The 27,191-nt window shown below is 42.7% G+C and overlaps 2 protein-coding genes across 3 annotated transcripts; one reads left to right on the top strand and one right to left on the bottom strand.

Annotated features, from left to right (window-relative positions):
- Nucleotides 1–1,442: 1,442 nt before the first annotated feature.
- On the bottom strand, nucleotides 1,443–17,699 carry xylt2 (xylosyltransferase II). 2 transcript variants are annotated; one of them, XM_078269107.1, is made up of 11 exons: nucleotides 17,488–17,699; nucleotides 12,431–12,968; nucleotides 10,529–10,704; nucleotides 8,711–8,913; nucleotides 7,768–7,848; nucleotides 7,141–7,357; nucleotides 6,558–6,734; nucleotides 6,173–6,429; nucleotides 5,847–6,042; nucleotides 5,142–5,475; nucleotides 1,443–4,759 (listed from the first exon to the last, which is right to left on the bottom strand). In XM_078269107.1, exons 1-11 carry the CDS (start codon nucleotides 17,617–17,619, stop codon nucleotides 4,440–4,442), a joined length of 2,631 nt encoding a protein of 876 aa, XP_078125233.1. In that variant the 5' UTR covers nucleotides 17,620–17,699; the 3' UTR covers nucleotides 1,443–4,439. The 2 variants fall into 2 exon arrangements, with proteins under 2 accessions (XP_078125233.1, XP_078125231.1); XM_078269105.1 differs by having other exon boundaries at nucleotides 1,443–4,762; nucleotides 17,488–17,698.
- A 1,908-nt stretch (nucleotides 17,700–19,607) lies between these two features.
- Nucleotides 19,608–26,523, top strand: LOC144529881 (uncharacterized). Its single transcript, XM_078269230.1, has 5 exons — nucleotides 19,608–19,994; nucleotides 20,445–20,554; nucleotides 22,817–22,909; nucleotides 23,211–23,381; nucleotides 24,678–26,523. The coding sequence occupies exons 1-5, from the start codon at nucleotides 19,844–19,846 to the stop codon at nucleotides 24,846–24,848; spliced, it is 696 nt and encodes a 231-aa protein (XP_078125356.1). The 5' UTR covers nucleotides 19,608–19,843; the 3' UTR covers nucleotides 24,849–26,523.
- The last annotated feature ends 668 nt before the right edge of the window (nucleotides 26,524–27,191 follow it).

Raw genomic sequence — 27,191 nt, forward strand, 5'->3', positions numbered from 1 at the left:
GGAGTTTGTTCTAGCCTCACACGTAATGCACTACTTATTTTGCAAATACTGAACGGTTGAGTTATTGAAGGAAGCTTATACAGGGATCAAATCACCAAAATAGCTGCAGTATTAAAGCAGTAAAAGTCCTGTCACAGACTGTAGAAACATGCTTTTAATTGCCGTGTACATAATTTAATTGTTGTACTAATTGGGCAATAGACAAAATCAATACTGCGCCTCGTAACCATGGTTTTAAAAGGTGCTTTATAAATGAAGTTTACTTACTTATATTTCTACAACAATGAAATATCCAGTTATTAAGTTTACTCTAAGTTTTCCAAATGACCTTTTTATGAAAATCAGCTGTCAGTGGGTATGTCTTTATATGCAGTGGGAGCACACTTAACATTTTTTTACAACTGGGCCCACCATAAATAAGGAATATTTTGAAAAATTACTACAATCATTAATTTCGAGACTAGACTAGCTGTAATTCTGCATCTGTGACAATTTCAGACCTGATACGTTCTAATCAAAACTCATAGAAGTAGTGAATGGATCACCTTGTGCGTCAGGTCTTCATTATAGGGGAAGGTGTTGGACGTGGGAGTCTGTCCGTCCTCAGTGTCCGTGTCCACGGCAGATGACCCGTAAGCACTGTCCGAGGAAACCAGCTTCACCTCCTCCTGCTTCTGCGTTTCCCACGTGTCCTCCATCTCGTTTGTTCTCTAGTTTAAACGCGTTTTCTGTTCAAAAGCAGACGAGCTTCTGCAAACAAACTAAACATTTAAACTTCCTCTCCTTCAGCTCTGTCCGTCTGTCATCACATCCTCCGCTCCTCCTTCTCTGCATGCCTCGGGTTCATATCCTGAACAAAGACACTAAATATTTATATGAAAGCGTCCAGGTCGGAAACAAACACAAATGTGTAGTTTACAGTATTTATGAGGTGAATAAACCATGTTGGGCATTTCTACAAGGAAGTGACAACCAGGAAGCGTCCAGCACCCTGGAGAGCGCCTCTCCTTCAAATAAACATGTCCCATCTCCATCTGCTTTAAAGGGAAAGAAACCGTAGAAACCCAGCGACAACAGTTAATTTAAGACAAAAAAGTTGAATATAAGTATAATCTGGAATATAAAAAACCACCAAGAACTACCAGTCTAATGCCACAATTCAGTTAGAGATGAAATATGTGGTAGGGAAAAAACTATGAAACAGCATAACAAAACCTTCAAGTGTTTTTTTTTTTTTTTAATTGAGTCATCAGTCAGGATGCCTATCCTACGAGCTTTCCTAGAGGCAAACTGTGACAGGCTGAGGTTGCCAACTCAGCCAATAAGAGTCATAGCTCAGGATGACTTACCAACCAGGACTGTTGTCTAACCAGCAGCACGGACCTAAAAAGACCTCAACCCCCCCAAAAAAAAAACAAACAAACAAACAAACAAACACAAGGTCTGCTTCAAACACCATCGAACCGGTGGGGCTGTCAAATACAACATTATTTGACAGCAGTTTTTAATTGTGTAACAGAGCACTGGAGATGAACGAACAACATATACACTTCCTCTCAAACAGTATAGAAAAATAACATTGGTTCCGCTGATTACTCTTGCTCTCTCATTATCAATAAAACTGGGGCTTCACTGAAGCAACTTTACTGTGCAAGGTAAACAAGGTCACTTGAAAACTCATACGGTGGCCAACTATTATTATTTAAGAACATTTAAAACTAGGTAAAAATGCAACCGAAGACACAGTCTCACTATCCTCTGAAAAGGCATTCATTGCACATCTCTGGAAGGTAACATCCTGTAGTAAACAATTCATCGTTGCACTAAGTAAAGGCAGCTTAGATTCTCTTGATCGGGCTGAAACACAAACATAAACATACAGTGTACGGTTTAACATTTTTGGTTGGTGGACTTAAAGAGTTGAATTGAAATGCACCGTAGGAATTGAAATGAGAACAACAAACCAACCTGTGAAGCAAACAGAGCACACACAGTGACAATACTGCATATACACTGATACATAGGAGGGATAACAGTGTGTCTAACCAAGTTTACAATTTAAATTTTAAAGAAATGGTCGACATTTTGGGAAACACACTTATTGGTTGTCTTGTTGAGCCTTATACCACTTTCATAGTTTGTGTGGTAATTTTGTAGTTACCTGCAGCAGCCAGTTAGCTTAGCATACAAAATGGAAACAGCTAGCCTGGCTCTGTCTAGGAGTAACTAAATCCACCTAACGTTATCAGTATCTCTAAAGCTCACTAACTAACACGTAATATGTTGCTTGTTTAAAGTTACCAAAACAGAAGTGTAAAAACAACTAATTTAACAGTTATGGGTCGGGCTAGCATTATTTCTTGGTCGGGACTAGTTGCCAGACAGCGGAGACTTCTGGAGGTAACTAGCTAGCAAGTCCCACCCAAGAAACAGTCCACCTCAACAATTTAACTTTGATTCTTGTAAAGGTTAAACAAAAAAACTGAGCTTGAAAGGTGCCGGTAGGCTGATTTAGTTACCTTTGGAAGCCAGGCCAGACATTCCCTTTGTTTACAGTCGTTGTGCTAAGCTAGGTTAGCTGGCTGTAGCCTCGTATTTACCCTTAACAAAACATGACAGTAGTATCAATCTTCTCAAAATTTCTTGCTAAATCGGCTTTAGTTCAAAAGAATTCTGGAGCCAAAGAGCACACCACATTTTGTCAGAGGATTACACATTGACAGTTCATTCTTTACCTTGAAAAGCTGGCCAAACAATCTCAACTTAAGGGCTACTTAGCCACTTGTTCTGCAGGTTTTGACTTTTCATCAGCAGCCACCTGCTGCAGGTTTTTGTCATAGAACTGTAGCTGGTTGTTTTGAGTGAGATTGTTTTGTCATGTATTTCATGGGAATTTTGAATGTAACCTTGCTATCTGCAGCATTGATGCTGCGGCTGTCTCTGCACTTCCTTTGATCAGATAAACAACTCAGAGTGGCTTTTTTTTTGCTGTAACAATGGGCATTAAAGACAACTTAATACAGCCAGTTCAGGGAACTAACAGACAAAACAAAACAAATACAATTTAAAAAAAATAACATGTTCAAATGATATGTCACAGTAAACAGAACTAAACATGAAATACTCTCTCTACACTCTCTTTCCTTATCTTTTCCTAATACAGGTTACACGTCTGAGTATTTAGTGATATGTCTGTGCAGGGGAGTGATGGTGCAAGTATTTGCTTTAGAGTCTATGGAAATGGAAGTGATGTGACCACCTTAACCGTGACTCATGACTTCTGCTCCTCGCACTATAACCAAGTGACCTCTGTGTAACAATATAGTCTTACAGTAAAGTGCACTTCATCTGTCTGTTCCTTATGCATACATAATAATGCTTCAAAATAAGCACAATAACATGATTCAGAGGTTCCCCTCTCCCTTGAAATGAAGAGGAGCCTGTTGTTGAGTTTAGACAACTGCTTCCCGATTCTTTCAAAGCAGAGAAAAACTGAAAACTGTGCGCCCAAACAGAAGTCAAACATGCACAGAGGGGTTGTTTTTTAGTTTTTTTTTTTTTTTTTTAAACTCCGACCATGACTAAAACGTTCAGTACACTGGCCGTTCCAAACCTGGCGCGCACAAATGTGACATCATGGGATCGCCGTAACTGTTTATACTCGCGTGTGGTGGAAGACTAGTTGCAGTCTTCTCCTGAACAGAGGTGGCGCTAATGAGCAAAGGCTACCAACTTTGCTATTTCTACGGACTAGAAGAAGAAGAAAAAGGTAAACAACGGCAGAACTGGCAGCAGCATTGCCGTCAATGCTTCGATTTGATTCGATGACCTACTTCGTCGGATCAAGCCTTTCATTTCACCATAAAATAACTCATCTTAACCCAGTAAGTTTACAAGAGAGACTTGCAGTCACTCTGAGAGTCCTGGCATGCGGTTGTCCGGGAACTTGTTCAGGCCTCCTGTTTCTGTTTTGTCGCGCGCCGCTGAAAAAAATAGAGTGGTGCACGCCCTCTGCTCACACACTCAAAATCCTGGCGCTCCAGCGGGATCTATGTCGTTTTGACGTCACACTGCCGTGCACAAGCTTGGATGCGGCTACTGTAAATTGGCCATGACAAGCTGCGTGCCAGCAAAACAACACAGTACATCTGGCAGCCGTGTATCTGTTCAGCAAACAATGACACAAGTCCTTGGGCTTGAAAACCTCTATGTGCAAATTCCCAGCAGTCACATCCTCCTCTTTTAAGTCTGTATAACCACTTGACTGAGAATGTCTTGACTCCTCAGTGCAGGAAGATGTCTTGTTGTTTATGTGCCCTTGAGCTCTGAGACAATATCCGGTTCACACAGGTTCTCTTGGAGCTCTCCAGTGCAGGACCAGCTCTCCCTCAGTCTTCCTGTGTATATGTTGAAGTGTACAGTCTCTCCTCTCTTGGGGGCTACCTGATCCGCCCATCACTTTTGACTGGGCCCAGTTCAGACTTGGGGTCTGGGGACAGAGAGCTCCAGGAGGTCTTGGAGCAAGGTCTCACAGCTGGGCAAGAGGAAGTCTGTGTGGCGCACAGGCCGCCTGTAACCCAGAAGGTTTCTATGCTGCTGTCCACCCACGCTTCAAGGGGTTGACCCACAAGCTGGGCTTTACGCTGGGCCTCCTGCATGGCCGACTCCTGGGGAGGCAGCTTCAGCACGGAGCTCAGCTGCTGGAAGCTCTGCTCCATGTACAGGTTACCTGCAGGACCTGCATGCAGCCAGCTGTCTTCTTCTGGAGTGGACATTCATATTTGCAGACAAGAAATAGTGAAAGGCAAAATTAGTTTTTAAAAGAGCCAATGAAACTTTCCAGATGAGTGATCACATATTAAACTTTAAACCTTCAATGAGTCGGGTGATATTTCTATATTATTTCTTATCATCAACAATCCCATGAAAAGACCACCGTATCGTCCGTGTATCCAAAAACTACATTATCCAGCGTTTTTTTAAATTGAAATGATATATTTGTGACCTATTTTTTTTAAAGATGTATGCCTTAGGGAAGTATTTAGAGACAGACTAATGCATTGTTGGTTTTGGAGAAATATAGAATATTGCCAGCTTTATCCTTTAAACTAACAATCACATGCTCTGAAACCATGACTCACCTTTGCGTAGTGGCTCCTTATCTTTGAAGGTTACGGGCATGACAAGGAAGCGAACTTCCGCCACGCGCTCCCATTGTTTTAACACCCGCACCGTCCAGGTACCGGGCCGCAGGGGGTGCTGCAGCGGGGGTTTGTACTGGGTGTACTCTGCATCCACATCCACGGTAATGTCATAAGATGCAGCCACCACCAGAGCTGGGTCAATCCATACAATAGTGGCTGTGAGGTTGGGACCACGTGCCCACTTCTGGACTGCAAGTGGTTCATTTAAAGGGCCGATCACGCCCCCAAAGTTACGAAAGATTCTTTCTTTAGGATCCCACTCTGTGCCGATCTGCCAGGGACAAAGACAAGATGACTCATAGTCTGTGGAGTCCTGAAGTAACAATGGCTTATGCGACACAATACAGCAAAACAATGTCGCCTACATCTTTGAGGACAAGGAGAAAGAACACGTTAGCACTTTCTGCTCTAGCCTTCCTCCCAATATTAACTCTTTTTTTTTTTTAAACTAATTAAACGTCAAAGTTTAGTTTTGGCCAGATAAAGCCCTGATAAAACTACCCCAATTTTTCATATCAAGAAGAAAATCTTCCTTCAAAGCAGTTTCTTAAGGTACCTTGATATTAAAAGTTTGCACAGGACAGAATGTTCAATGATAATGAAGAATCCTCATCATCTTCTTCAGACAAGAAGTACACTTACTTCCAGATTCTTGAGCCTTTCAAACTCCTTTAGGTTTGTCTCAAGGACAAGCGTGGCCTGGGGCACCGCCCACATCTCCAGTGTCTCCCTGACCTTTGAACCCACAGCCTGCACTTCCTGACGCATCAGATATCCTTGGAAACGGTCGTCATAAAAGTACACGTGTACTGATAGAGGGTAGCCTACTGGTTCAAACCTGCAGTGAATGGGGGGGGTAGGGGGGGGGGGAAGAAACACACACACATAAGAGATTATTGTATTCAGCAAAGAAACAAACCTGCTATATCATTTACAGAGCCTCAAAAAAATAAACAGTGTCTACGGACCTGCAGGCCTCCACGTTGCTCTGAGTGGTCACCAGATTCTTTAAGCCAAGACGAAAGAAAGCGGTGTAAGCAGTGAGAGCCACGTCACTGAGTGAGCCCACGCCATCCAACTGCTCAAACAGGCTCTCCCAGTACGCCTTGATGGCAACGGTGCCCGGAGCGTACTGGCCATACAGGTGAGTGTCCAGGATGTCTAAGGCCTCCTGGTTCACTGTTGACTCAAACTTGCGGGCAAAGAATGTCGGACGGGTCAATTGCTGTGGATAAAACAAAGAATACCAGAAATTGGCCTTTGAGCTCCTGAACTCCGGAAGCTCCTGGTGCTAATAAAACATTAGAGAGTGGGAAAGAGGGAAAGAAATGGATGAGTTGTTGGCCCACCCACCTGGATCCGGATGAGGTCTTGCGGTTTGAAATCATTGGGAGAGCAGCCACACCAGTCGACAATGTGCTTGTACTGGCATTTACAGCCCAGCTTACGGTTCCAGTTGGTGACACGCAGGTTGTTGTCCACCAGGGTGTCACACATGTGACTGTTCCCGAGCACCGTGTGGAAGAAGGACTAGGAGGTAGCAGGAGTAAATACATCATTTTCTGCAGTGCTGTGCAATGTGCAACAACTGTGTTGTGTGACAATGAAGTTACTGTAAACCGCCAAAGACTATAAACAGTTTATATCCACTGGCTCTAAATTGCAATGGGTCATGCCTATATAGCCCCAAACAACAGGGAGCAAACCACTGCACCTCCTCTGAGACATTAAACCGCACAGTCAGATAAACTCAAGTGAACCCTTCTCTCGTCTGGCACTACTGCTGCACGCTGCGCCTGAAAGCTTAAAGTATTACATTATCTCCGCTGCTAGGCTCTTCCAAATTGGCAGGGGAGGACGAGCTTGAGACAGACTTGTATATCAAACTGTCTGTCTCAACTGTGGGAGAAAAACAGACCACGTAATGCTTACTTACCTCAGCAGGGAGCAGAGCGTAGGAATAGAACTGCTTCAGCCCTGACACCAGGGCATCCTGGGAGTTGATGACGTATTCCACGAAGCGGTGGGTGAGCGCAAACCAATCAGAGCCACCAGAGACCTCCAGGCCTTCGGGAATGCTGCGTTCGCCGAGACGCCACATGTGGTTGTCGCACTCGTGGAAGAGACGGTCAAGGCCCTGCTTCTTAATAAACCTTCAACACAGAACACAGCTGAAATTGATGTGTGGGAGAGACATTGTGATGCTATTTGCAGCATTCGTCAAAGTAAATGACCAAACAAACCATTTCTGTCTGAGCTGCCACGCTGTATTAAATAATGGTTGAAGAATCACTTCATCATGTTGCTTTTTGCCTCTCGTGTGATATCAACAGCACAGAGTTTAAAATGCTTTGTTAATTGGCCCCACTCGCTGCTGCTGACTCACTGGAATATCGCTATAGGATCGACATGCATCGCTTACCACTGAGTTACTACAAATTGCTGTCAAAAATAAATAAATATCCCTATCATTTATTGGTGTGTGGTGTCAGATTAAATTAAACAAAAATGCCAACTTAATGTGTGTTTTAGCTTGTTTGTATCTTACAGCTGGTACACTCACCGGGCATTTTCCCTCCCGTGGGACTTGAGGAAGTTCTTGTCTCTTTGCTGCGACAGGAACGACACCAGTTCATCATTGGTCCTGCAGGACGGTGATAAGGGGATCGTTTGAAAGGAGGAGGGGTCAGGTCAAGAAAGAAAAATACGATTTCTAGCAGATTCTTCTGGGAAATAAAATGCTGGCTCGAGTATGGTGCTGTCTGATGATATAAATGAGTGAAATTAGCTACTTTGGACAGGATTTGGTTGACATAGAATTGTGAATCCAACCAAAAAAAAAAAGAATCCCCAGAAATCCAGCAAAAACTGGTCAGCAAGAAAGACTATTTAATACCAGCTCTGTAATTCAGTGAAAAAAAAACAACAATCCAGGGCGCCCAGATAGCTCAGTTGGTAGAGCGGGCACCCATATATAGAGGATTATTCCTCGACACAGCGGGCCCGGGTTCGAGTCCAACCTGCGGCCCTTTGCTGCGTGTCATTCCCCCCCCCTCTCTCCCCCCTTTCATGTCTTCAGCTGTCCTGTCAAATAAAGGCCTAAAATGCCCAAAAAATAATCTTTAAAAAGCAATCCAATTAATTTTGTTACAGATTGCTCTTTTTCATCTGGCAAATGCTATGGCTGCTACTAATTGTGCGGTTGCTGTTAGTCAGCAACAAAATCAAATCTCCATGAAGTATTGAAAGCTTAAGCCACCAATGAAAAAGGCAATCACGAAATAATCAACACAAAAGTTGTCAACACAACACACACAACACAAGACAAGCTCTGATGCACAACACCAGTATTTGCACAGGACATAGAGTATTTAACTGAATGGAGTTGGGGACCGCCTTTAACCAGAGGAAAGGTTCATTTCAGCGAGTACAAAGCTACACAGGGATATGTGAGAATTCTGCTGTGGACCAAGGAAGTTGCTTAACAATAATGTTACTCTGCTGACCTGGTGGGGAAATCTGTAGCGCTGAGATTGATGAAAAAATCCCACTTCCAGTCCAGCATGGAGAGCAGGTCCTGCATGCTGCGTAGGTAGGCCTTTAGCAGGCTGGCTCCACCCCAGATGGTGACCATCCGCCAGGTAGTGGCTCGTATGTTTGGGTACTGCTGGGCTATCTGCAGGACCTCCCGATGCATGTAGCCGGAGCGCTGGAGAATTTCAAAGCAAAAGGTCAAAACACTTAATTAAGTGAAGACTGCGTTTCTGCATCACAAACGTAATCTAGTTCCCACAGATCCGCAGCTGCCACCGTGCCAAGACAACCACACAAAGCTGGCTCGTGTTGAAAGAGAATTTGATCTGAGCAGAGCATCAGCCACATGGTGCTTCTTATTGTGGGTCAGCATGATGACAGAAAGAGAATATTAAAATTAGCTATTTTTGCCTTGCAGCAAATTTCCTTCTCAAAGTGGCAATAGGTGACAGCGACACAAAACTAAAATGAACTGAGCTTAAAGGACAGTAAGCAGGGATTATATTTTTAGGAGGGAATAAAGGACGAGATGGAGGAAGTCCAAGAGCCAAGCTGCTGTCAAGGTTTATGCAGAGACATTAGAAGTGGTGAGAGATATAGCTTTGAGTGAGCTTGTGTGACCATGGAGATTGCAAGAAGCCAAAATCTGTAGGTTAAAAAGAGGGTTTTTTAATTCTCCTTTGGAGCTAAATTAGATTAAATACCAATTAATTAACAAGCAGCTTGTTTCCAAATAAACACGGTTAATAAAGGTTGTGAAGCGCTAAATGGGCAGTTTAACAGAAAAGGACACTTGTAAATGAATTGTTCCGGGACATTAGGTCCAATTGTTTTGTTTAGTGAAGCACAAACAGTGTGCTACTGACTCTGTCCTGTGTTAAATAAAGTGCAGACAAGTCCTAAATTTAGCCAGGACTTCTTGGGACTCGGTGAGTATCCTGGTCATGTTCATCAGGGAGACAACGGCAACAGAATGACATTCCTAAACTCACCGTCGTCATTTGCAGACGTCGGGAGAAAAAGAGGTCTGTGTGGCGGAGTGCAGAGGAGCTAGGAGCTGGTAGACTGACTCCAGTACAACCTGACCTGTTTTGCAGCCTCATCTCTCAAACAGGCTTTTGCCTCAGAGATAAATGAGGTTAGGTTGGCAAAGTGTCTAAGATTGTGTCTGTGGTGTGTTTGTCCCACTGACTACTTATTTATCGCTGGCTCCGGTGAGCCTCCCCTTGGCAGCAGAACAGAGCAAAGCCCCAGGACTCAACAACCTTTCCGGCTACACAGGTGCACGGACCATGGGCCCCCGTTTCTCTGCTATCTACGCTGGACACACCTGAGGTCGCTCTGGCTCAGTATCGCCAGTCAGCCGCACATTTGTCTTTTGCCTTCTAGCTGCACATTAAAGCAGACTTTTCCTCCACTAAATCTAGCCCCTAAGAATAACCACACTTAACTCTATCCAGGCTAATCCCCTTTACCACACTGTGAGACCCACAGGATATATTTAGCCCTCATAATGCAAAAAGACCTAACCAGTAAAAGCATTTGTAAGCTCAGTGTAGCCAGAACCTCGCAGGGTGCCAAATACACTCTTCAATGTTCAGCATAAGCATAACTAAACAATATTGTAAGCTAGTTTCACCAGCAGAAAGAATGAATTGTCTCTTATTTGGATATTTCTATCATGCAGAATCGCATTGGTCTGCATGCAAGCAAGGCCAATTGTGATGCCATGTACATATTAAGGAGACTGAATGGTAGTTGAGGCCCTGTGATCTCCTTTTAGGGCATACCTTGTCCACGTGGATGTAGTAGTAGTGGTCACGGTGATATATGGCTTTGATGAGGCGTTTGAGCTGTCGTACAGCACGGCCATGGACCATCAGAACGAATGCCACTCTGACGGGGTTCTCCACTTTGGACAGGCTGTTGTCCATCTCGCCAACGGCCTGGACCGGATTTGATATACCTGGCCAAAGAGGACGGAGACATAAAGGACTGACTCAGTAGGGTCAGTCGAGAGTTTCAAATAATAATATCTTGTGGGTTGGGTGTTGAGAAAGACAACAATACAAAATGGATACAAGCTTATTTTAGTGGGTTACCTATAGGGCTGAAACGATTACTCAAATAATTCGATTACAAAAAATCCTCGATGCAAAATGATCTGCCTCGAAGCTTCGTTAAATCAATGTTACCAACGTTGTATTGCTGACGGACGGTGTTTCCACACGGATCATTATTACTGTCGCACACCAGACGCTGCTCAGTCTGCGGGCGGCACATGCCAGAGTGTAAATAGTGAGGGGCTAAGAGAAGAGACAGGCTGGAGAAAACGACAGAAAGTGTCCAAAGTTTGGAATCAGTTCAAACGTGATTAAAACGAGAACTCTGTACAGTGTGTCTACTGAAAAACCGAACTAGCTTACCACAATAATAGCACGACGTCGAAACAGAAATCATTTCTCATCCATTCCACGAAGCGGACCCGACTAAAGTAAATCACGGAGTTGTATGGACGATGAAACTACACCAAACACAACTAGCAAAAACAAAGACAAGAAAATACGTAACAGTGACCACAATTTGATCTAAAGAGCCGACTTGTTGACCATCCCGTCGAAGAAACAGCTGATTGTTGCGCACCATTTTTCTCTCTCTCTCTCTCTTCACGGAGAAACAGCTGATCAACGATCTACTAGCATAAGTGTAACAAGAGCTGTGTAGCGTTGTAATCAAATATATAAATTAAAATAGATTGAGTATAATTAATATTTACATATATTTACACATAGGCCTATATACAGATCAGTCTCAGGACGAAACTTGTAGTTCTGAAAGTTAAGTTGCACAACTTAAGGTCATGTTTATGTATGTTTAATGTATGCCTTAGTGTGAGGTTGATGTCATTTCAGAAAATGTTTTCTTTAAAAATGTTATAATGTAATATGGCACTTAAATGCACTTCATGTGTTTAGTTTTTGGAGAGATGATATTGTAAGCAATGTAGGCAGCAAAAACGTAGCTTTTTCCGACAATTGAACCAAACTATTGTTTATTATTGCTCTTCAATAAAACAAAGTATTTCTTATCCGATTCCTCGATTAATCGATGGAATAATCGGTAGAATACTCGATTACTAAAATAATCGATAGCTGCAGCCGTAGTTACATAATAGGTCCATGTATGAAAATGTATAGGATTGTTTCGTCCTCATTTTTCCTCCAACAAAGCTCAACACCCACATGAACACCGCCAACTGTGTTCACTGGAACGCACAAACAAACCAGAGGCACGGGTTGCGCGTTTTGCCCCAGTGCCCCCACCCTACACTACAGTCGTGTACTACAGCTACGCACAAGGATATTGATTTGATTCCAACCCTTACTTGGTGTGTAAACCACAATATGTATGTATTGTAGTATGCTTATATTTAAATATTACCCAGTCCTGCTGGGGGGTTAAAAAATGGAGGGGCTATTTAATAATCTATGAAAAAATTTACACGCACACATATGTTAACAAATGTTTCCAGGCCTCCTTTAGATATGACAAGAGGATTTAAAAAAACAAACCTAACCACAAATTTCATGAAATATTCAAGAAAATGTGTCAATGAGAAGCGATTTGATAGAAAATCAATCAGTGGGTGAAAATTGGACAAAATGAGAAATCCCCCGTGCACACGTTCTCACCGAGCTGGGGGCAGAACTGAGGAAGTGCGTGTGGCATGAGGTTCCTGGCCTGATGCTGACACACGATGTTGGCGATCTCCTGTCGGCACTGCTGTGACCCGGCGCGATGAAGGGCAGACAGTGCGTCCTTGCCTATGATATCACATTTAGGCACAAAGTCGCTGCTGGGGGCTTGGTGCGCCCCGTCCACGCTGCCCGGCTCCCCCAGTATTGCAGCAGTGGGTAACTTTGCCGCCCCGTCAGTGCCGCCTCGGGTCTCGCTGACGTTACGGCTGCTGGACAGGTCATGGAGGACCACAGCATCCAATCCAGCTCCCGTCATCCCCCGCTCCTGGGGAGACTTCAGCCTGATGCTGGGCTTTTCTCCTTTGCGGTTGATCCCTCTCCTCAGCGCACTGGCTGCCGTGCCCCCCGTCCTCTCCGACCTGCCGCTCCATCTGCCCCTCCCCGACAAAGAGTTTTGTTTATTCCAAAGTGCAGCGTCTCTCTTGGGGTCCTGGCTGTTGTGGTCAGGCAGCTTAGAGCGTCGTGTTTTTCTCTGATGAGAGAGAGGAGAGAAGAAGAAAGCAGCAGCATTTTAAAACCCAGCTTTATTGCCATAAGAACATCTTGGACAAAGACTACTGGTGTGGGAGGAGGCGTTGATTCACCATCCAGGAAAGTCATAAGGTAAACTAAGGCTGCCACTAAGACAACGGCTGAAAGGGCCCCAGAGGGAAGGATGTGTTTACTTGCTTTCTCCTAATTTTTCTGATCTGGGTTATTTTTAGCTGAGCCTCTGCCTTTTTGTGGAGCTAATCTGCAAAAAGCACAATTCTGGATAGCCACATGCACTGAAAGACACATAATGAATCGAGTGAGTCACGGTAGAGACCTCAACCAATCTCAGTCTGCACCCTCTGGCAAAATATGCAGGAAGAATGCATACAAATGTATGTCACGTGTGGGCACACATTGTTTGTTCTGTGAACGCACAAAGGCAGATATATTAATATATGCGTGCGACGTGCACTTTGCTTGATATATGCACAGGCTTTGAACCAGCTTTGTATTATTATTCTACCTTAATATGATTAATAAATCTTCAACATCAAAGTATTTCATCATGATTTGTGTATTTGCATCTCAAAATCATCCTCTGAGACTTGATAGACTTCCTGAAATGTCAAAAACATGATCCTCTTACAGTATATTTGCTTTGAAGCAATACAATTGTTCAGGTGTCCCATAACTTGAATCTTTGGCTGTAACATCCCGAAAGGATAAGTCGAGAACGCATTTGTCATATAGTTGTGGTTTAGTGAAAATCAGCGATATGAGGGAAAGATCTACTCCAAGGGTTGTGTTGAGCTGCGTGTTCTGCCAATAGAAAATTGTAGTTAATATAAAAGCTAGAAAGTTCACCTTTTGTAAACATTTCAGTTTATTGTCCGTGTTTTTGTACACAAAGGTACTTTGTAAGGTATTGTAATGATGTGAGGACCCAGTGTCGGATACACCACTAACCATCATTAATCTGGATTTACGTCTACTTACAATTTCAATGTCCAAATGGTATCATTTCAATGCAAGAGTATAGAGGGAATCAGTTTTACTGTAGCACAAATCACACCTACAAAAAGGAAAGGCAGGCTTTGAAAAAAACATTTTTTAATCTTCTAGCCAAACCGCATCACAGCTCTGGCACAGTAGATTACTGGATCACACAAAAGGCCCTTCAAAATGTGCACTTGGAGAAGAGGAAGAAGAACAGTAAGTGGGCTGAGAGCTTACTGCCTCTGTCAGACGATATGGCAGAACATGGGCTTCTTCTCGCCTCACGCCACTGGCACGCCGACAGCCCAGAGACGGTGGGAACGAGAGAGGGATTGGTGCTGTGTGGTAGGACAAGGAGCCAGATAATACAGTTCCAATAAACCAGCTGCCAAACAACACAGCACAGTCTGCTGCTGATCGCCAACTGCACACTCAAACCCATTACAGTAAGAGGCATTGTGGAGCACTGTTACATACCATTGCAGTGCAACTTTTAGTGAGTTTACATGCACTTGAGTAATGCACCTGGTTATTGTCCGCTTTCGGCAGAAACCCAATGTCCTAAACGTTCCCTAAATAAGAAACCAACCTGGGTTCCTTAAATAAAGTAAAGGATGAAGAGACACCTGGTTGACACAGCGAGATTTCTGCTAAAGAAACCCAATAATTATAATTAAAAACATTTGTTCTCAACATCAAAGTCCTGATGAATATTTCACATTTTCTCCAACAGTGGTGGTTCATTTTCTTTAGTGTCTCATAGCTGCTAAATTAATGAAAACACAACTGTGAACATCTTCTATGCCTTTTGTCAGCTAACATTGATAAAGACACTACTTACTTTTCAGCTGCCAGAGTAAATGTTCTCACACAGAAGACAAGCATGCAGCGGGGGCTAATGTTTCAATTTTCATAATCACTTTTTTTCCACAGCTTTTAATTAACACCATCATGCCAAAAATGTATTGATTCAAAGGCAGGCCAGGCAGCCTCTTTACTTTCCAATTAAAGTCGAGTGAAACCATATCAGCGTCACCATCTGCTGAAGCGGGTAGCAGCAGCGCACGCTCAGCTCCATAGGAGAGCACAGGCAAGCAGAGGGCGACACAAGGATGACGGAGTCTTCGTCTTCTGTCCTCACAATTCTGTACAAGGGCTTTAAATATAAATGCACGTGGCTGTGTTCACACATGCACAGCAAGCCACTGATTAAAGCAGATGCGAGTTAATGCAGAGACCACAGAGCACGGACGAATCCAGCCTTGTTCATGTTCAGTCAGGGAGGCTGACGCCCATGTTGGCGAGCCTCCTTGACTGAACATGAACAAGGGTGGATTCGTCCGTGCTCCGTGGTCTCTGCATTAACTCACATCTGCTTTAAGTGATGATTAATATGCATTCTTAAGCCTGAAATTTTATTCTACATCTGTGCGTCTGCAAACACGCAGAGACGCCGCGTGCTGGCATTTGCATAGATGTCTGCCAACATAGCTGCATGTCAGGCTGACATGTGCACTGAGCAGCAGTGTCACATTACTGCAGCCAGAGTTCACAAGGAATGAATGAATGAGGCTTCTTTTCCCCAACTTTAAATTATTATTAAAAACTAAATTGGAAATTGGATTATTAATAAAATTAACAATATGCAGTTTTTTTTATTTGACCTGAGGCACTGGACAGCAGATACTATGTGTAGTTGTGTTGAGATTTAAGAGGTAGCTATGTACGTCTGCTCCTTTACAGTCCTACGTGAGCTACAGTTAACTATAGACCCCTACAGACATTTCTCTGTGTATGTACTGAAGCATGTTAAAGCCTGAATGCACCTGAAGAGGTAGCAGAAAGCCCAGAGGCTCATAATGCAAACAGGTGGTCCAAGTCAAAAGGAACATTGCGTCTGTAGTATGATGAATGACATGCAACACTTCCAGTTTTGTCCCAATGTCACATTTTAGTGTGTCCAAAGGAAATGGATTACGTCATCTAGGCTGGCGTCACTCATATTAAAAGGAATGACAAAGCACTTACTGAGAACTAGCTTTGTGCTTACTGTTAAGCTCACAGTTAAGTGAATAAGTCCACATCATTGTCTTGGTGGACACTGACAATTAAATCCTGATTCCTCTTTTCTCCTCTCCGAGTCAAACTTCTTCGCTCGACTGAGGCATTACAAGTGCTACTTGCTTCACCCGCCAGGCACAGATGTGTAATCTATCCATGTTGGGAGGAATATTATACACAGTCCACGTTTGTCATATCATGGTAGGGAGAAAGCACAGTTCCAAAGTCAGGTTTCAGCTTGCATTCCTGTGATTCTATCAGTATCGTTGTGCCTCAACAAAATGATTCCTACACGCTCACAGTCTTCCATGGATCACTTCTGTTACCAAACTCACTTTACTTCCACAAACACTGCCAACAGAGCCTTGCCGCCATCCAGAAACTCAGGGCACTCTTGGCTACACCCCACTTTCTGTTCCTCCTGTACAGGAGCATCATAGAACCCATCCTCTTCTGCTATTCCACATGCTACTTCACCATGCTCACTGTCACCAACAAACTCACTGACACTCCTATCACACGCAAAACACTCTCTGTTACTTGAGGCTATGTGTTTTTTTGTGATTAATTGTTCTTATGTGTGTACAGGCTGTGAAAACAAATGTCCTCTGACAGAGGACAACACATTATCTATCTATCTATCTAATTTAAAGGGAGAACAGCCTAAGGGTAGTGTACTCCAGGTGTGCGAGGGAGACACAGAGATAAGCTTCCCACGTTGGACTCAATATTAAATAGTATGTAGTGGAGACAACTATCTGCTCAACTTTAGCCTTTATCTCTGGGATATGCTCCCTCTGTGGGTGTTTTGGTATGATTCAAAGTTTAATGAAGATCACAGACAACAAGCAGCCCCCACAGAGAAATGCCTCTGTTGGATATAAACGGTAAAACAAATGCTGAATATTCTGGGACAGCAATTTGACGCGTTTCAGCTCATACCGATGAACTGTTTATCATCAGTGAATAATAACGGAGTCCTTTCACATGTTCCCAAAAAGTTGCATCACTTCAAATACCACCTCTTCCTCTTAGATGTGTAGTACTGGTTTGTCTGTATGCCCATCATCCCATTTTTTTTTAATTATTATTAATTATTACCACAGTATCTCCAAATGAAATGTCGTGACAATCACAAGTGTGAAGACCACTGCTGTTTCTTAAACAAGTTAACAACCATTCAACGAGTATCAACACAGTTAACTTAGTTATAAACATGTAGCATGGTGTACTAATCTGGTGCTGTGGTCGGTGACAGAGAGACAAGACCGGGCTGGTCCGGTTGTACTGAAATGTTGTCGGAGTGGCGCTGTTCCCCTACTGCTAACTTAGCTAGCATTAGCTAGCGTTACTGAATCATAACACACAGTGAGCTCCGCTAAGTGCTAACGGCTAGCTCTACAATTAAACCTAACCGAATCACTGTCATGTCAGAAATAATCGGAGGGACTGTGGCTCACCTCTGCCTCGCCTTCTTCCAGACCTCTTAGACTCCATACCACAAGCCCCTGGACCAGGAGGATAGTTAATGCGGCGGCAATCGCTAGTTTATATCGTCGGAGCAGCTTCTGTACTCGAGCGCTGGCCACCATTTTTTCGACTCCAGTTGAGTGGGAGCGCGTGCAGGGCGCATTCTGAACTGCGCGCGCACGCGGTGCCGGTCGCCATCCTCAGGTTGCTGCAAAGTCTCCAAAACTTATAAACACTGGATGGATTAAGCTATTTTTCTACTGTGTATTTTTGTATAAAACAACATTGTTAAAAGAAAAATGCCTATCTTTTTTTTTTGCTCCTTTTCATGGAGGTTGGTGACCTCCTCAGCAGTTCCCAGACTCCCTTCTCCATGCAGGGCCAGGTGTAGCCTAAAGCCCAACCCTTAAACCCTTCAAGGGGTAACCTGATACGTCGACATTTTTGCTCTTGTGTGTGGAAAACTGGATACTGCTACCTCTCCAAGCCTCGAAAACCCTTTGGTTAAACTACTGGATAAACACACACACACACACACACACACACACACACACACACACACACACACACACACACACAAAAAAAGTTTGTGAATCACACATTTAACATAAGCCCATACAAGTCACATTACAGTATCTTCTGACAATTGACATGTTTGGTACAGTACCTGTCCTATGCAACATGGACATTTTCAAGATCTTTAACACCTTTAAATTATTACAGCCTATTACTTATCCAATCATTTACATGCATCACATATATTGACACCCTCCCAGCCCCCTCTGGACAAACCTATATAGCCCACACATGCCACAACAAAGATCAAACATACATTATGTAGCGTAACCCTAACCTCTAACATTATCTAATTTTCAACATTTGGGGACAACTTTCTCACTTTGATATGTTATCTGGTGTGTTTTGGAGACCTATAAATTAATCATATATTTAAAAAAACAACAACATGTGAGGTTGTCTTTACAAGTAAATCAAACCAATGCGGTGTTTCTGAACTCTTTTATTCTCTGAGGATCACAAAATATGTGAGCCCATAGCCTATTTGATGTTTCCTTTTGCATGCAGCAGAACTTCAGAAGATTTTTATCATACCATTTTCCCATGGAGTCCCTTACATCTTCTCCAGTACATATCTTCAGTTGAATTCTTTTTTAATCTTATAGGTTATATGTATAAAATATGTGACCATACCTCTAACCCTTGTCTAACATTTTTAGTATCCCTTCTTACCAGACTCAAGTTATAATTGACTTCCTTCTCCCTGCTGCTTTTTTGTACATATATATAATATATTGATCCAATTACGAAAGACTGATCAAAGCCAAATATGTGGAACACCCACTTAGGAGATCCATTCCACCCTGTCGGTGCATACAGGCTAGATGAGGTATATCCAATCAAGTCATCTACTTAACAAATCCAGCCTGCTCACCATGGATAAACCAAGATATTTCATATGTTCATCCACATTACTTAAAGGTATTGGTTTATAAACTCGATTTGTATTATTTATTTCAATATATTCTTTCAGTATCAGTGCCTCCTTAAGACTTTGGCAGGTTATTTACTTTGGATTTAAGATTTGATCTACTTTGAGTGGAAGACCAAGGTCATGGCCATTTCTGATCAAAATAAAAACAAATATCCCATGTCATGCCCTCTAAGTTTAAGGCTGATCTGCAATGCTTGAGATCAAATGTAAAATGGTTATAATTGTAATATCATTAATATAATAATAATAATATATTGCGATGCAATCATTTAAAGGGCTTCCACTTGCAGTTTAAAATGTTGAAGTACAAGTTTTCCACAGTTCCCATCTATGAATACTAATGCTACATTTTGGTTCTTTGTCTGTATAGAAATCATCTCATGACGGGACCCCCACAGTCTCCAGGGTAACAGGACTCTAGCTCAGGCATCCGGTGTGTTAACCTACTGCTCTGGATGCCATTAAATAGACGGCGGAGGAAGCAGCAGCAGCAGCTGTCTACTTTCTGAACATAATTTAGTTTGTAAGCTGTGTTATACTGCTGCTTTGGGGAGCCTTTATAATGAATCAGTTGTGCCCACATAGTGGCTGCTGCCTGCCAGTGTCCATCCATAAACTGCCGTCCAGCGCAGAGTCAGAGCGACGTCACGCGGCTGCGGAGAGGGAGTCAGTGCGCCTTCACGAGCTTCACACACGCTGTGGCATGTTTACCGAGTGGAGAGTTTGATCCGACTTACAGAGCGCATGTGGACTGTCACCCTGTCTGGGACCGAGCAGACAATGAAGAGCAGCGACAGACCTGGTCTCCGTTTCTTTCTCTGACTATATTATATAAGATGAGAGCCTTTGTGTTGGGTCTGATGAGTTCAGGAGGATTTCTGAAGGGAACATTAACAGTTTACACAGAAGAAATGTCCACAACTGCAAGTCCAACCATCCCCTCCTCACAGCTGACATCGGATCAACTCACAGTGGTCGCTGCATCCTGTAAGTTAAACCTTCAAACTGTGAATTTAAAAAAAAAGCTGATTTTGCTATTTGTCTGGAATAGTGATCTTTACTTGTCTGCTTCTTGTGTATTCCTGTGTGTTCATTTCTTTTATAGATAGCAGTTAATTTGTCAAATATTGCACTCAAAGCTCTTAACCATAATTACAGATGACAGAATAGCCTAAGTCTATTATTTTCCAGCTGTCATTGTTTTTGATGGACAGTTATAGAGCATAAGAGAGAAATTACACCTTTAAGTGTTCAAATGGTAGAAAAAGACTGTCATTGAAAACTGTTCAAAGTGAATCAACTTGCTAAACTCGAACTGTTAAAAGGACAAAACTGTTCTTTTACAAGTTGTTTTGCACCCAGAAAAAAAAACCCACAATGTATGTCTGTTTAACAGTGATTATCAAACACGTCCTGCTCTTGTGCTTTTTCAAACAGTTTCTTCTTTGGTGTTCTTTGTGGTCATTGTGGTGCTGCTGTCCATTATTTACCGCAAGGATCTTCAGTGCTGCAAACTCCGCTCCTATCAGGGGCCACATGCAGATATGGTAAGAAAAGAAAAAAAGGGGCCTTTTGTGTTGAGTTTTCTTCTTTTTTTTAAAGTGACTCACTTGTATGTTCAGGTTTGGACCTGATCCAGCACAGTTGTTGAGCTGATGAGAGGAGAGGACACAGACTCAGAGACACCATGTGCACTCAGTGTCGCGCCATTAAGAAATGTCAGATTGAATTTGCATGGCTGTGGGAAAAGGACTATAATACACTTGATATGATCATTGTCAGGCGATGGGTTTGCCTCAGTTGAATTAGCTGCCCTCCAGAAATATCTGCCACAGTAACTCTAATGGAATTGGACAGAATTAGCACTTACCACACATATTGATGCTACATCAGCTGCCCCAGTGTAATTAAATCACTGCAAATCAGATTTTGTTGCTAACGTCAGCATAGCAGGTGAAGCAAAACAACCTAATCTTTAAGGTTTTTAATAAGGAAGTGTATGTTTTATATTATTAATAATATTTTTTTTCATCTCCAACATCCCAAATGTATCTACCTACTTAAGATAACTGCCTGAATAAAGCTGTAGGCGATGGTGCAGGATGAGGTGAACTGGAAATGTAAACACTCCACAGAAGTAACTTTTCATTGGTTGCCCATTCTCTCTGTTTCCTCTTCCTGACTTGTTTCTCACCCCTGTGAGTCCCAGGGGTGAAGTTTGAGTGTTATCTTCGGATTGCAGAGACTCATACCGCCCCCTCCAACTGACAGGAAGCTCTGTTCGGCTGTGGTTTTAATGGAGAAGTCCTGTTGTCCCATTTAAGGAACTAACAGAGCGTTTCACTGGTACAAAGTACCAACGCTGGCCTCAAGTTACAGCTGTATCTGTACACAGTGTAGCTGATAAGATATTAACCTATTGTCAGGTCAGTACAATAATCTACACATGACAGACTGTAAACACTGAGTACAGAGTGCTGAATACATTTATGAGTACTTATTAGATATTCTTCCTGAAACCTGATTCTGACATGAAATTGAGGTATGTGATTGAAAAAGGAAAAGCCTTTTTATTGTTCTTATTATAAGGATACCGAAAGTAAAGGTTAGTCATTCTGCGAGGGAATCACACACACAAACACTCTTTCATTGTGTTCCTGTGGGACATTTCATGTCTTCAACTTCATCGTCGCATACCTTTCCCTGCTTCAGTTTGCACCATGAATAGTGGGCAGACCCCACTGTGGGTGTTGGGGACACAAGGAGGACAATGGATCTCCTTTAGGTTGCGGCGGTGAAAAAAGGCACACTGCCGCTGGGGTCCTCCCCCGACTTCAACACTGATTTTACACGGTTGTGCTTTTTCACACTGGCTGAATCAATGGCAGGAGACAAAAGAACAAGTCTTCTATTTTTTTTCTTTCTTGAGGACTTTTTTTTGGCTTCTTAAAAGTACAAACCAGTGAGGGAAAGTGACCTTTGACATCACCTTTTTGGTGTCGTCTCTCTCTCTGGAACGATGTGAGGGTTATGGCAAAGGTCGTTAGCGGGCGTCACTCTAAGTGTGAGTGATGTCGTTGTTTCACTGGCCTGGGAAAATGATCTGACATTTTAATACTACTTATTTTATGCTGAACTCCCACTTTTGTTGCCTCTTAGTCAGAGGGAATCTCCTCAGTAATCGCAGCAAAAGTTGTCCTAACATCTCTTATCCTCACGCTGGATCTAAATCCCAGTCAGGCAACAAATTGACTTTGTTGTAATGCCGGCCCAAATGACATACGAGGGGCCATAATGTGTAATGGAGTGTGCTCGTTAAGAGGTACCTGCTGCAGTTACAAGGGGAAGAGAGAGACACTACTGAAAAGACCACACGGTGGGGTTTGTTGCCTAGGGACCCTGATGCCACAGTAGGACATCACATTGTTCTCCACACAAAGGAGACTCATTTAGACTCAAGGCAATTACGTAGTTTTAGCTGGCAGTCTTTTTTCAGGATTGTTGCACCCTTATACAGTGAGACTCTGACAGGTCTTGTTTTAGAGTGGGTGGGACTGGGAGGAAGCACGGAAATTGGAGGGTGGTCGTCTTATTGATCAGATAATTTATGGTATTGCTAAACCAGCCAGGGTCTACAGTGATTAAACAAGGCATGAACATTGGTCAATTGGGCTGAAACGAGTGGATTTTTGACTAATTGCAGTAGGCTTAGTAGTTCAAATATAAACGGATTAATGCTTGTAATTAATGACTAAAAGGCCTTGCTTTCTGAGACACACTTGTTCCAGTCATTACTGCTTGTTTTACAGGATGCTCTTCCTCAGTACTACAGCAGCAGACAGACACTGGTGGGATCTCCTTGTCTGGAGCAGACTCAGATCATGGATGACAACAACACTCAGGTGAGAGGGTCTAGTATGTTAGTATGATCTGCTATTGGCCACTTAAAGCATCAGTCTTGCCTTCAGTGTAGGCCTACACTGTTGCAGCAGATATAGACACACTCTCAGTTCCCTCTTACAACACATATTGTACAGTACACATATCACTGGGTAGATTTGGCATTACAAACCTCTGAAATTAATGTTTCAATGACTGCAGCTTTAAAGTGGGTTTCAATGATCCACAAATCCTCAGCACATAAAATGCCATCCTTCATAAGTGTCCCTCTGTGTTTGGGCCTGTGTGTGTGTGTCTCAGCAGGCAGGTCAGCTGTTCTACGTCGGCCTGCCCTCCAGCTACAGCCTGCCGACACTGGAGGCCCCCCTGCCGAGACTCCCCTCCTACGAGAGCGTCCGAAAGAAGGACCGCCAGAGGCAGATCCACCTAATGATCGCAGACCGCTTCGGCCTCAATGGACCCATTGTGACTGAGGTTGGCTAAAGTAGGGATTAGAACTGTGTCACAGCGCTTGATACAGTCCCAAATGCTTTGACAATGAAGTATCTCAGGTGCTGTTGTTAAGTCTGGGAACAGAGAAGATATTGTACTCCTATTACAGTTTCAAAGAATGCTAACGCTCATATCTCATCTAATTTTGGATGCCCCTCATGTGTAGTCTAACAGTGAATGGCGATATAATAAGAAGCAGGCTTTTTCTATTATGACCACGCTGTCAAACAATATTGTAACAAGAGCTTGTTCAAAGATTAGACTGCCTTCAGAGTGCAGTAAACATGATACGCTATCGGCTCATCTGATGCGCGCAACTGAATTGTACTGACGGCCGCGTTTCAAGGTTTTACCGTGTTGATCTTTCACTGAGCTTTTGATGCTTGAGCAAACAAGGTAATGAGAAAAAGGCACATCAAACATAATTAAAGCCTGCATCCTAAATGCAAACAGTGACCGGGAATGCAGCTTTGTGCTCCCGTCTTCTACTACTGTTTTTTTTCTTCTTTGACCTCTCCTTTTTTCCTTAATTAAACAGTACTTAGCTGCCCATCTCTTACTCTCTTCCACACACACACACACACACACACACACACACACACACACACACACACACACACACACACACACACACACACACACACACACACACACACACACAAAGAAACACACAGTACTTTCCAGTCAACCCATCACTAGTCATGGAAAAGTCTCCCTCCCCTAAATAGAGTTCAACTGATGGCCTCCTTAATTTACCCCTGTCTGGCGTGCAGCCCGAGGCAGGATAGTAGTAAAACTTTGCGACCTGGTGTGTGTATCACACAGAGGGCAGGGTTGTAGGGTTGCTCTTGTCGCCCGAGGGTCCCCAAGCAATTAAAAGATAAGAAGACCCAGTCGGGAAGTGTGAATCTGCCAGATGTAATCAGAAAGATTATGCATTGGAGACAAATATGTTCTAGGCGGCCAACGTGGAGATCAATTGGTATATGTAACTACAAACATGTCCCACTTATTTTTTGAGGATAGATATCAGACCTCAGGGTGTTTTCCAAGCAGCACTTTCATCCTGGGAAAACAATTTCTGTCTGTCCCGAAGAATTCTGTGGTTATACTGTTTCTGACTTGGGTATGTCAGCAAATCACAGTAATAGTCTCAGATGGCTTCACACACTACTGTAGTACTAGACAGGATAGCAAGGACAGTGTCTTCTAGCAAGGGAGGAAAATAAATTGTTTATGCGTTTTTAAATGGCTCTCATTTTTCTGCATTTCCGACAGCCTCCTCCAACATATGAAGAGAGTATCCGCCAGTCAATGGAGCTGCCGTACAACATCCTCTCATCCAGTCTGGACATCTCCCCTCCTCAGAGTATCTACACCAACACAGGGCCCGACACACATCATCCAGTCAACTGTGATAACACCAATAGCACTGTTCTACATGTGTGATTACTGAGCAAGCATCTCAAGCTGTCTGATGAATGTGAAAGGCACGTGATAGCTTTATATACAGATGAAGTTACCAAAAGAACACAAGTGTTGAAGACTGGATCACATCTGGATCCTTCACACAAGCTGATTCAGATACCTCAAGAAGGCTGAGTTTATCTTGAGAGATAGCTGGTAAAAGGAGCAACCATAAGGACACCTTTGGCTTGGCACGTTTGAATGTTAAAAACACTTTGTGACAGTTACACTCTGCCATGCTGATAAATTTTAACAGAGAATCACTGGATATTGACTGTATTGACTATTGACTTTTTTACTGAGGTGGCTGGTACACCTTGAAGAAGAAAGTTGTGGACTACAACATACCAAAAAGGAAACCACTATTTACTTTGTTGATTATACTTTCAGTAAACACTTGTCTTCTCTTTTATTGTGCTGCTGTTCCTAAAACCAGAGACTTCATTATCTGGATTGTAAGATTATTGGAGAACTTTTTGTGTCTATATGTCAAACCTAGACATTTCTATGTCTTCTAGAAGGCGCGGACCGCCCCAGTCGCCTCTCTGTCAGCTCTGCAAAATGTATCCTGAATTGTCTAATTTACAAATATTAGTTGTCTTTTATGTGGTTGACATTGGATGGTGATGGCGTGTGGCTATGAGTCACTCATCAGGATCAAGAAATCAACTTGCAAGTCTCCTGCCAACTCTGCTAACCTGGGCTAGCAGTCAAGTGTAAACATCAGAGTGAACACAGAGGGGAATGTAGGGCCTATCAGCTACGACCTTTGGTTACGGTCCCGACTACTTGGACAAGCAAGACCATCTTTACATCCATCTCCATCTCTAGGGAGGGCACCTGGGCAAGCGTGGAGCAATTGAACACTGACTGCGACTTCTCTGGATTCCAACGGGATGTCGGGACGATGGTGTCCTTTTGCCGAGACTTGGCTGGATCTTTGAGTGCCGGTGCCTTTCAACCGGGTAACTCTTTTTCTGTGTGCCGATCTGACAGCCACATTCTGCTTTATAATGAATCATGCTCAAGTTGAAGGAGCTGATGGGATTACATTTCACTGGAATTATACCTCGTACTATGTCATGTGACAAATACAATTGGGTGATTGATTGATGATTGATTGATTGGTTGGTTGGTTGATTGATTGATGATTGATTGACTGACTGATTGATTCTTTACCCTAACAAAGCCGTGTTATACTTCCATACAGCATGTGGTTCATCCTATGAGAGGGAGAACTAGGCCTACAAAAGGTGCTAATGAGAGTGCCTTCCATGAAGTTATATTCAGACATATCCCGAGAAATGTTTTTTTTTTTAACCACACTTTTTTTTTTCTGTTAAGGCAGATGGATTTCACTCTTGATGATTTCACACTTTTGCATAGCTTGGACGGAAACATTGATTAGTTTGTTTTGTTCTCCAAGAACAGGCGTCATGGAGCAGAGCGAAGTGGAGTGAAATGAGAACAACGAAGAAATACCAAGTTCCTTGTCGAGACCTGTTTTGTTTTTCTTTATCCTCCAAAGTTATTCTCTGCAACCTATCATGTACACACAGCAAATGTTTGTCCTGCACATTGTCATGTACTGTATTTATAGAAGAAAAATGAGTGACTCCTGAAACAAATGAAATAAATACTTTTTTTGTTTTGTTGATGGACAATTCTAATTATTCAGCAGTATAGCACATTATGAATGTTTAACCAGCATGATCAAGATCAGTAGTTACAAACAGCTGCAGTATCACTCATAACAGAGGCTGGCCTTTGATAGTTATATTTCCATGACTATGTATGTGGGGGTGTGTGAAAGACAGAAAGGAAACTTCCTTTAAAAGGAGATTCTTGTCCAACTAGTAATCTGAGGCTTTTTTTTCTATGGTCTCATACTTCTTAAATTCATTTGCAGTGAGATGCCTGCCCCTTGGATGACCCCGATTTAGATTGAAGCTCCTTGAATCCATTTTCTCAGCTCTTATGATCTTTTTCTGTCAGCTCTCTACTATTAAGATTAAAAAATATACTACAGTAGTGTAATAATGAGACTGCACGTTATCAGAAATTTGTCTCAATAATAGAAATGATCAGGAAAAAAAGGTAAACATAAAATGTATTGTCTTGTTAACTTCTATTGGCTAAATGCATTATCCCACATATGTTCCGAATAGCTAATGAGCCTCATTTTCTATTTAAAAAGTTTTGCTCCTATCTTTGAGGTCAAATGTTTTTTTAAATCTTGTGTCAAAATGCTAATACTTTTGACCTGTTTCAATCACATTCAGTCACAGCAGTGATTATACGAGCCCAACCTTTTAATTAGAAATA

This window comes from Sander vitreus, chromosome 15 (genome assembly GCF_031162955.1).
Source record: "Sander vitreus isolate 19-12246 chromosome 15, sanVit1, whole genome shotgun sequence".
Lineage (NCBI taxonomy): Eukaryota > Metazoa > Chordata > Actinopteri > Perciformes > Percidae > Sander > Sander vitreus.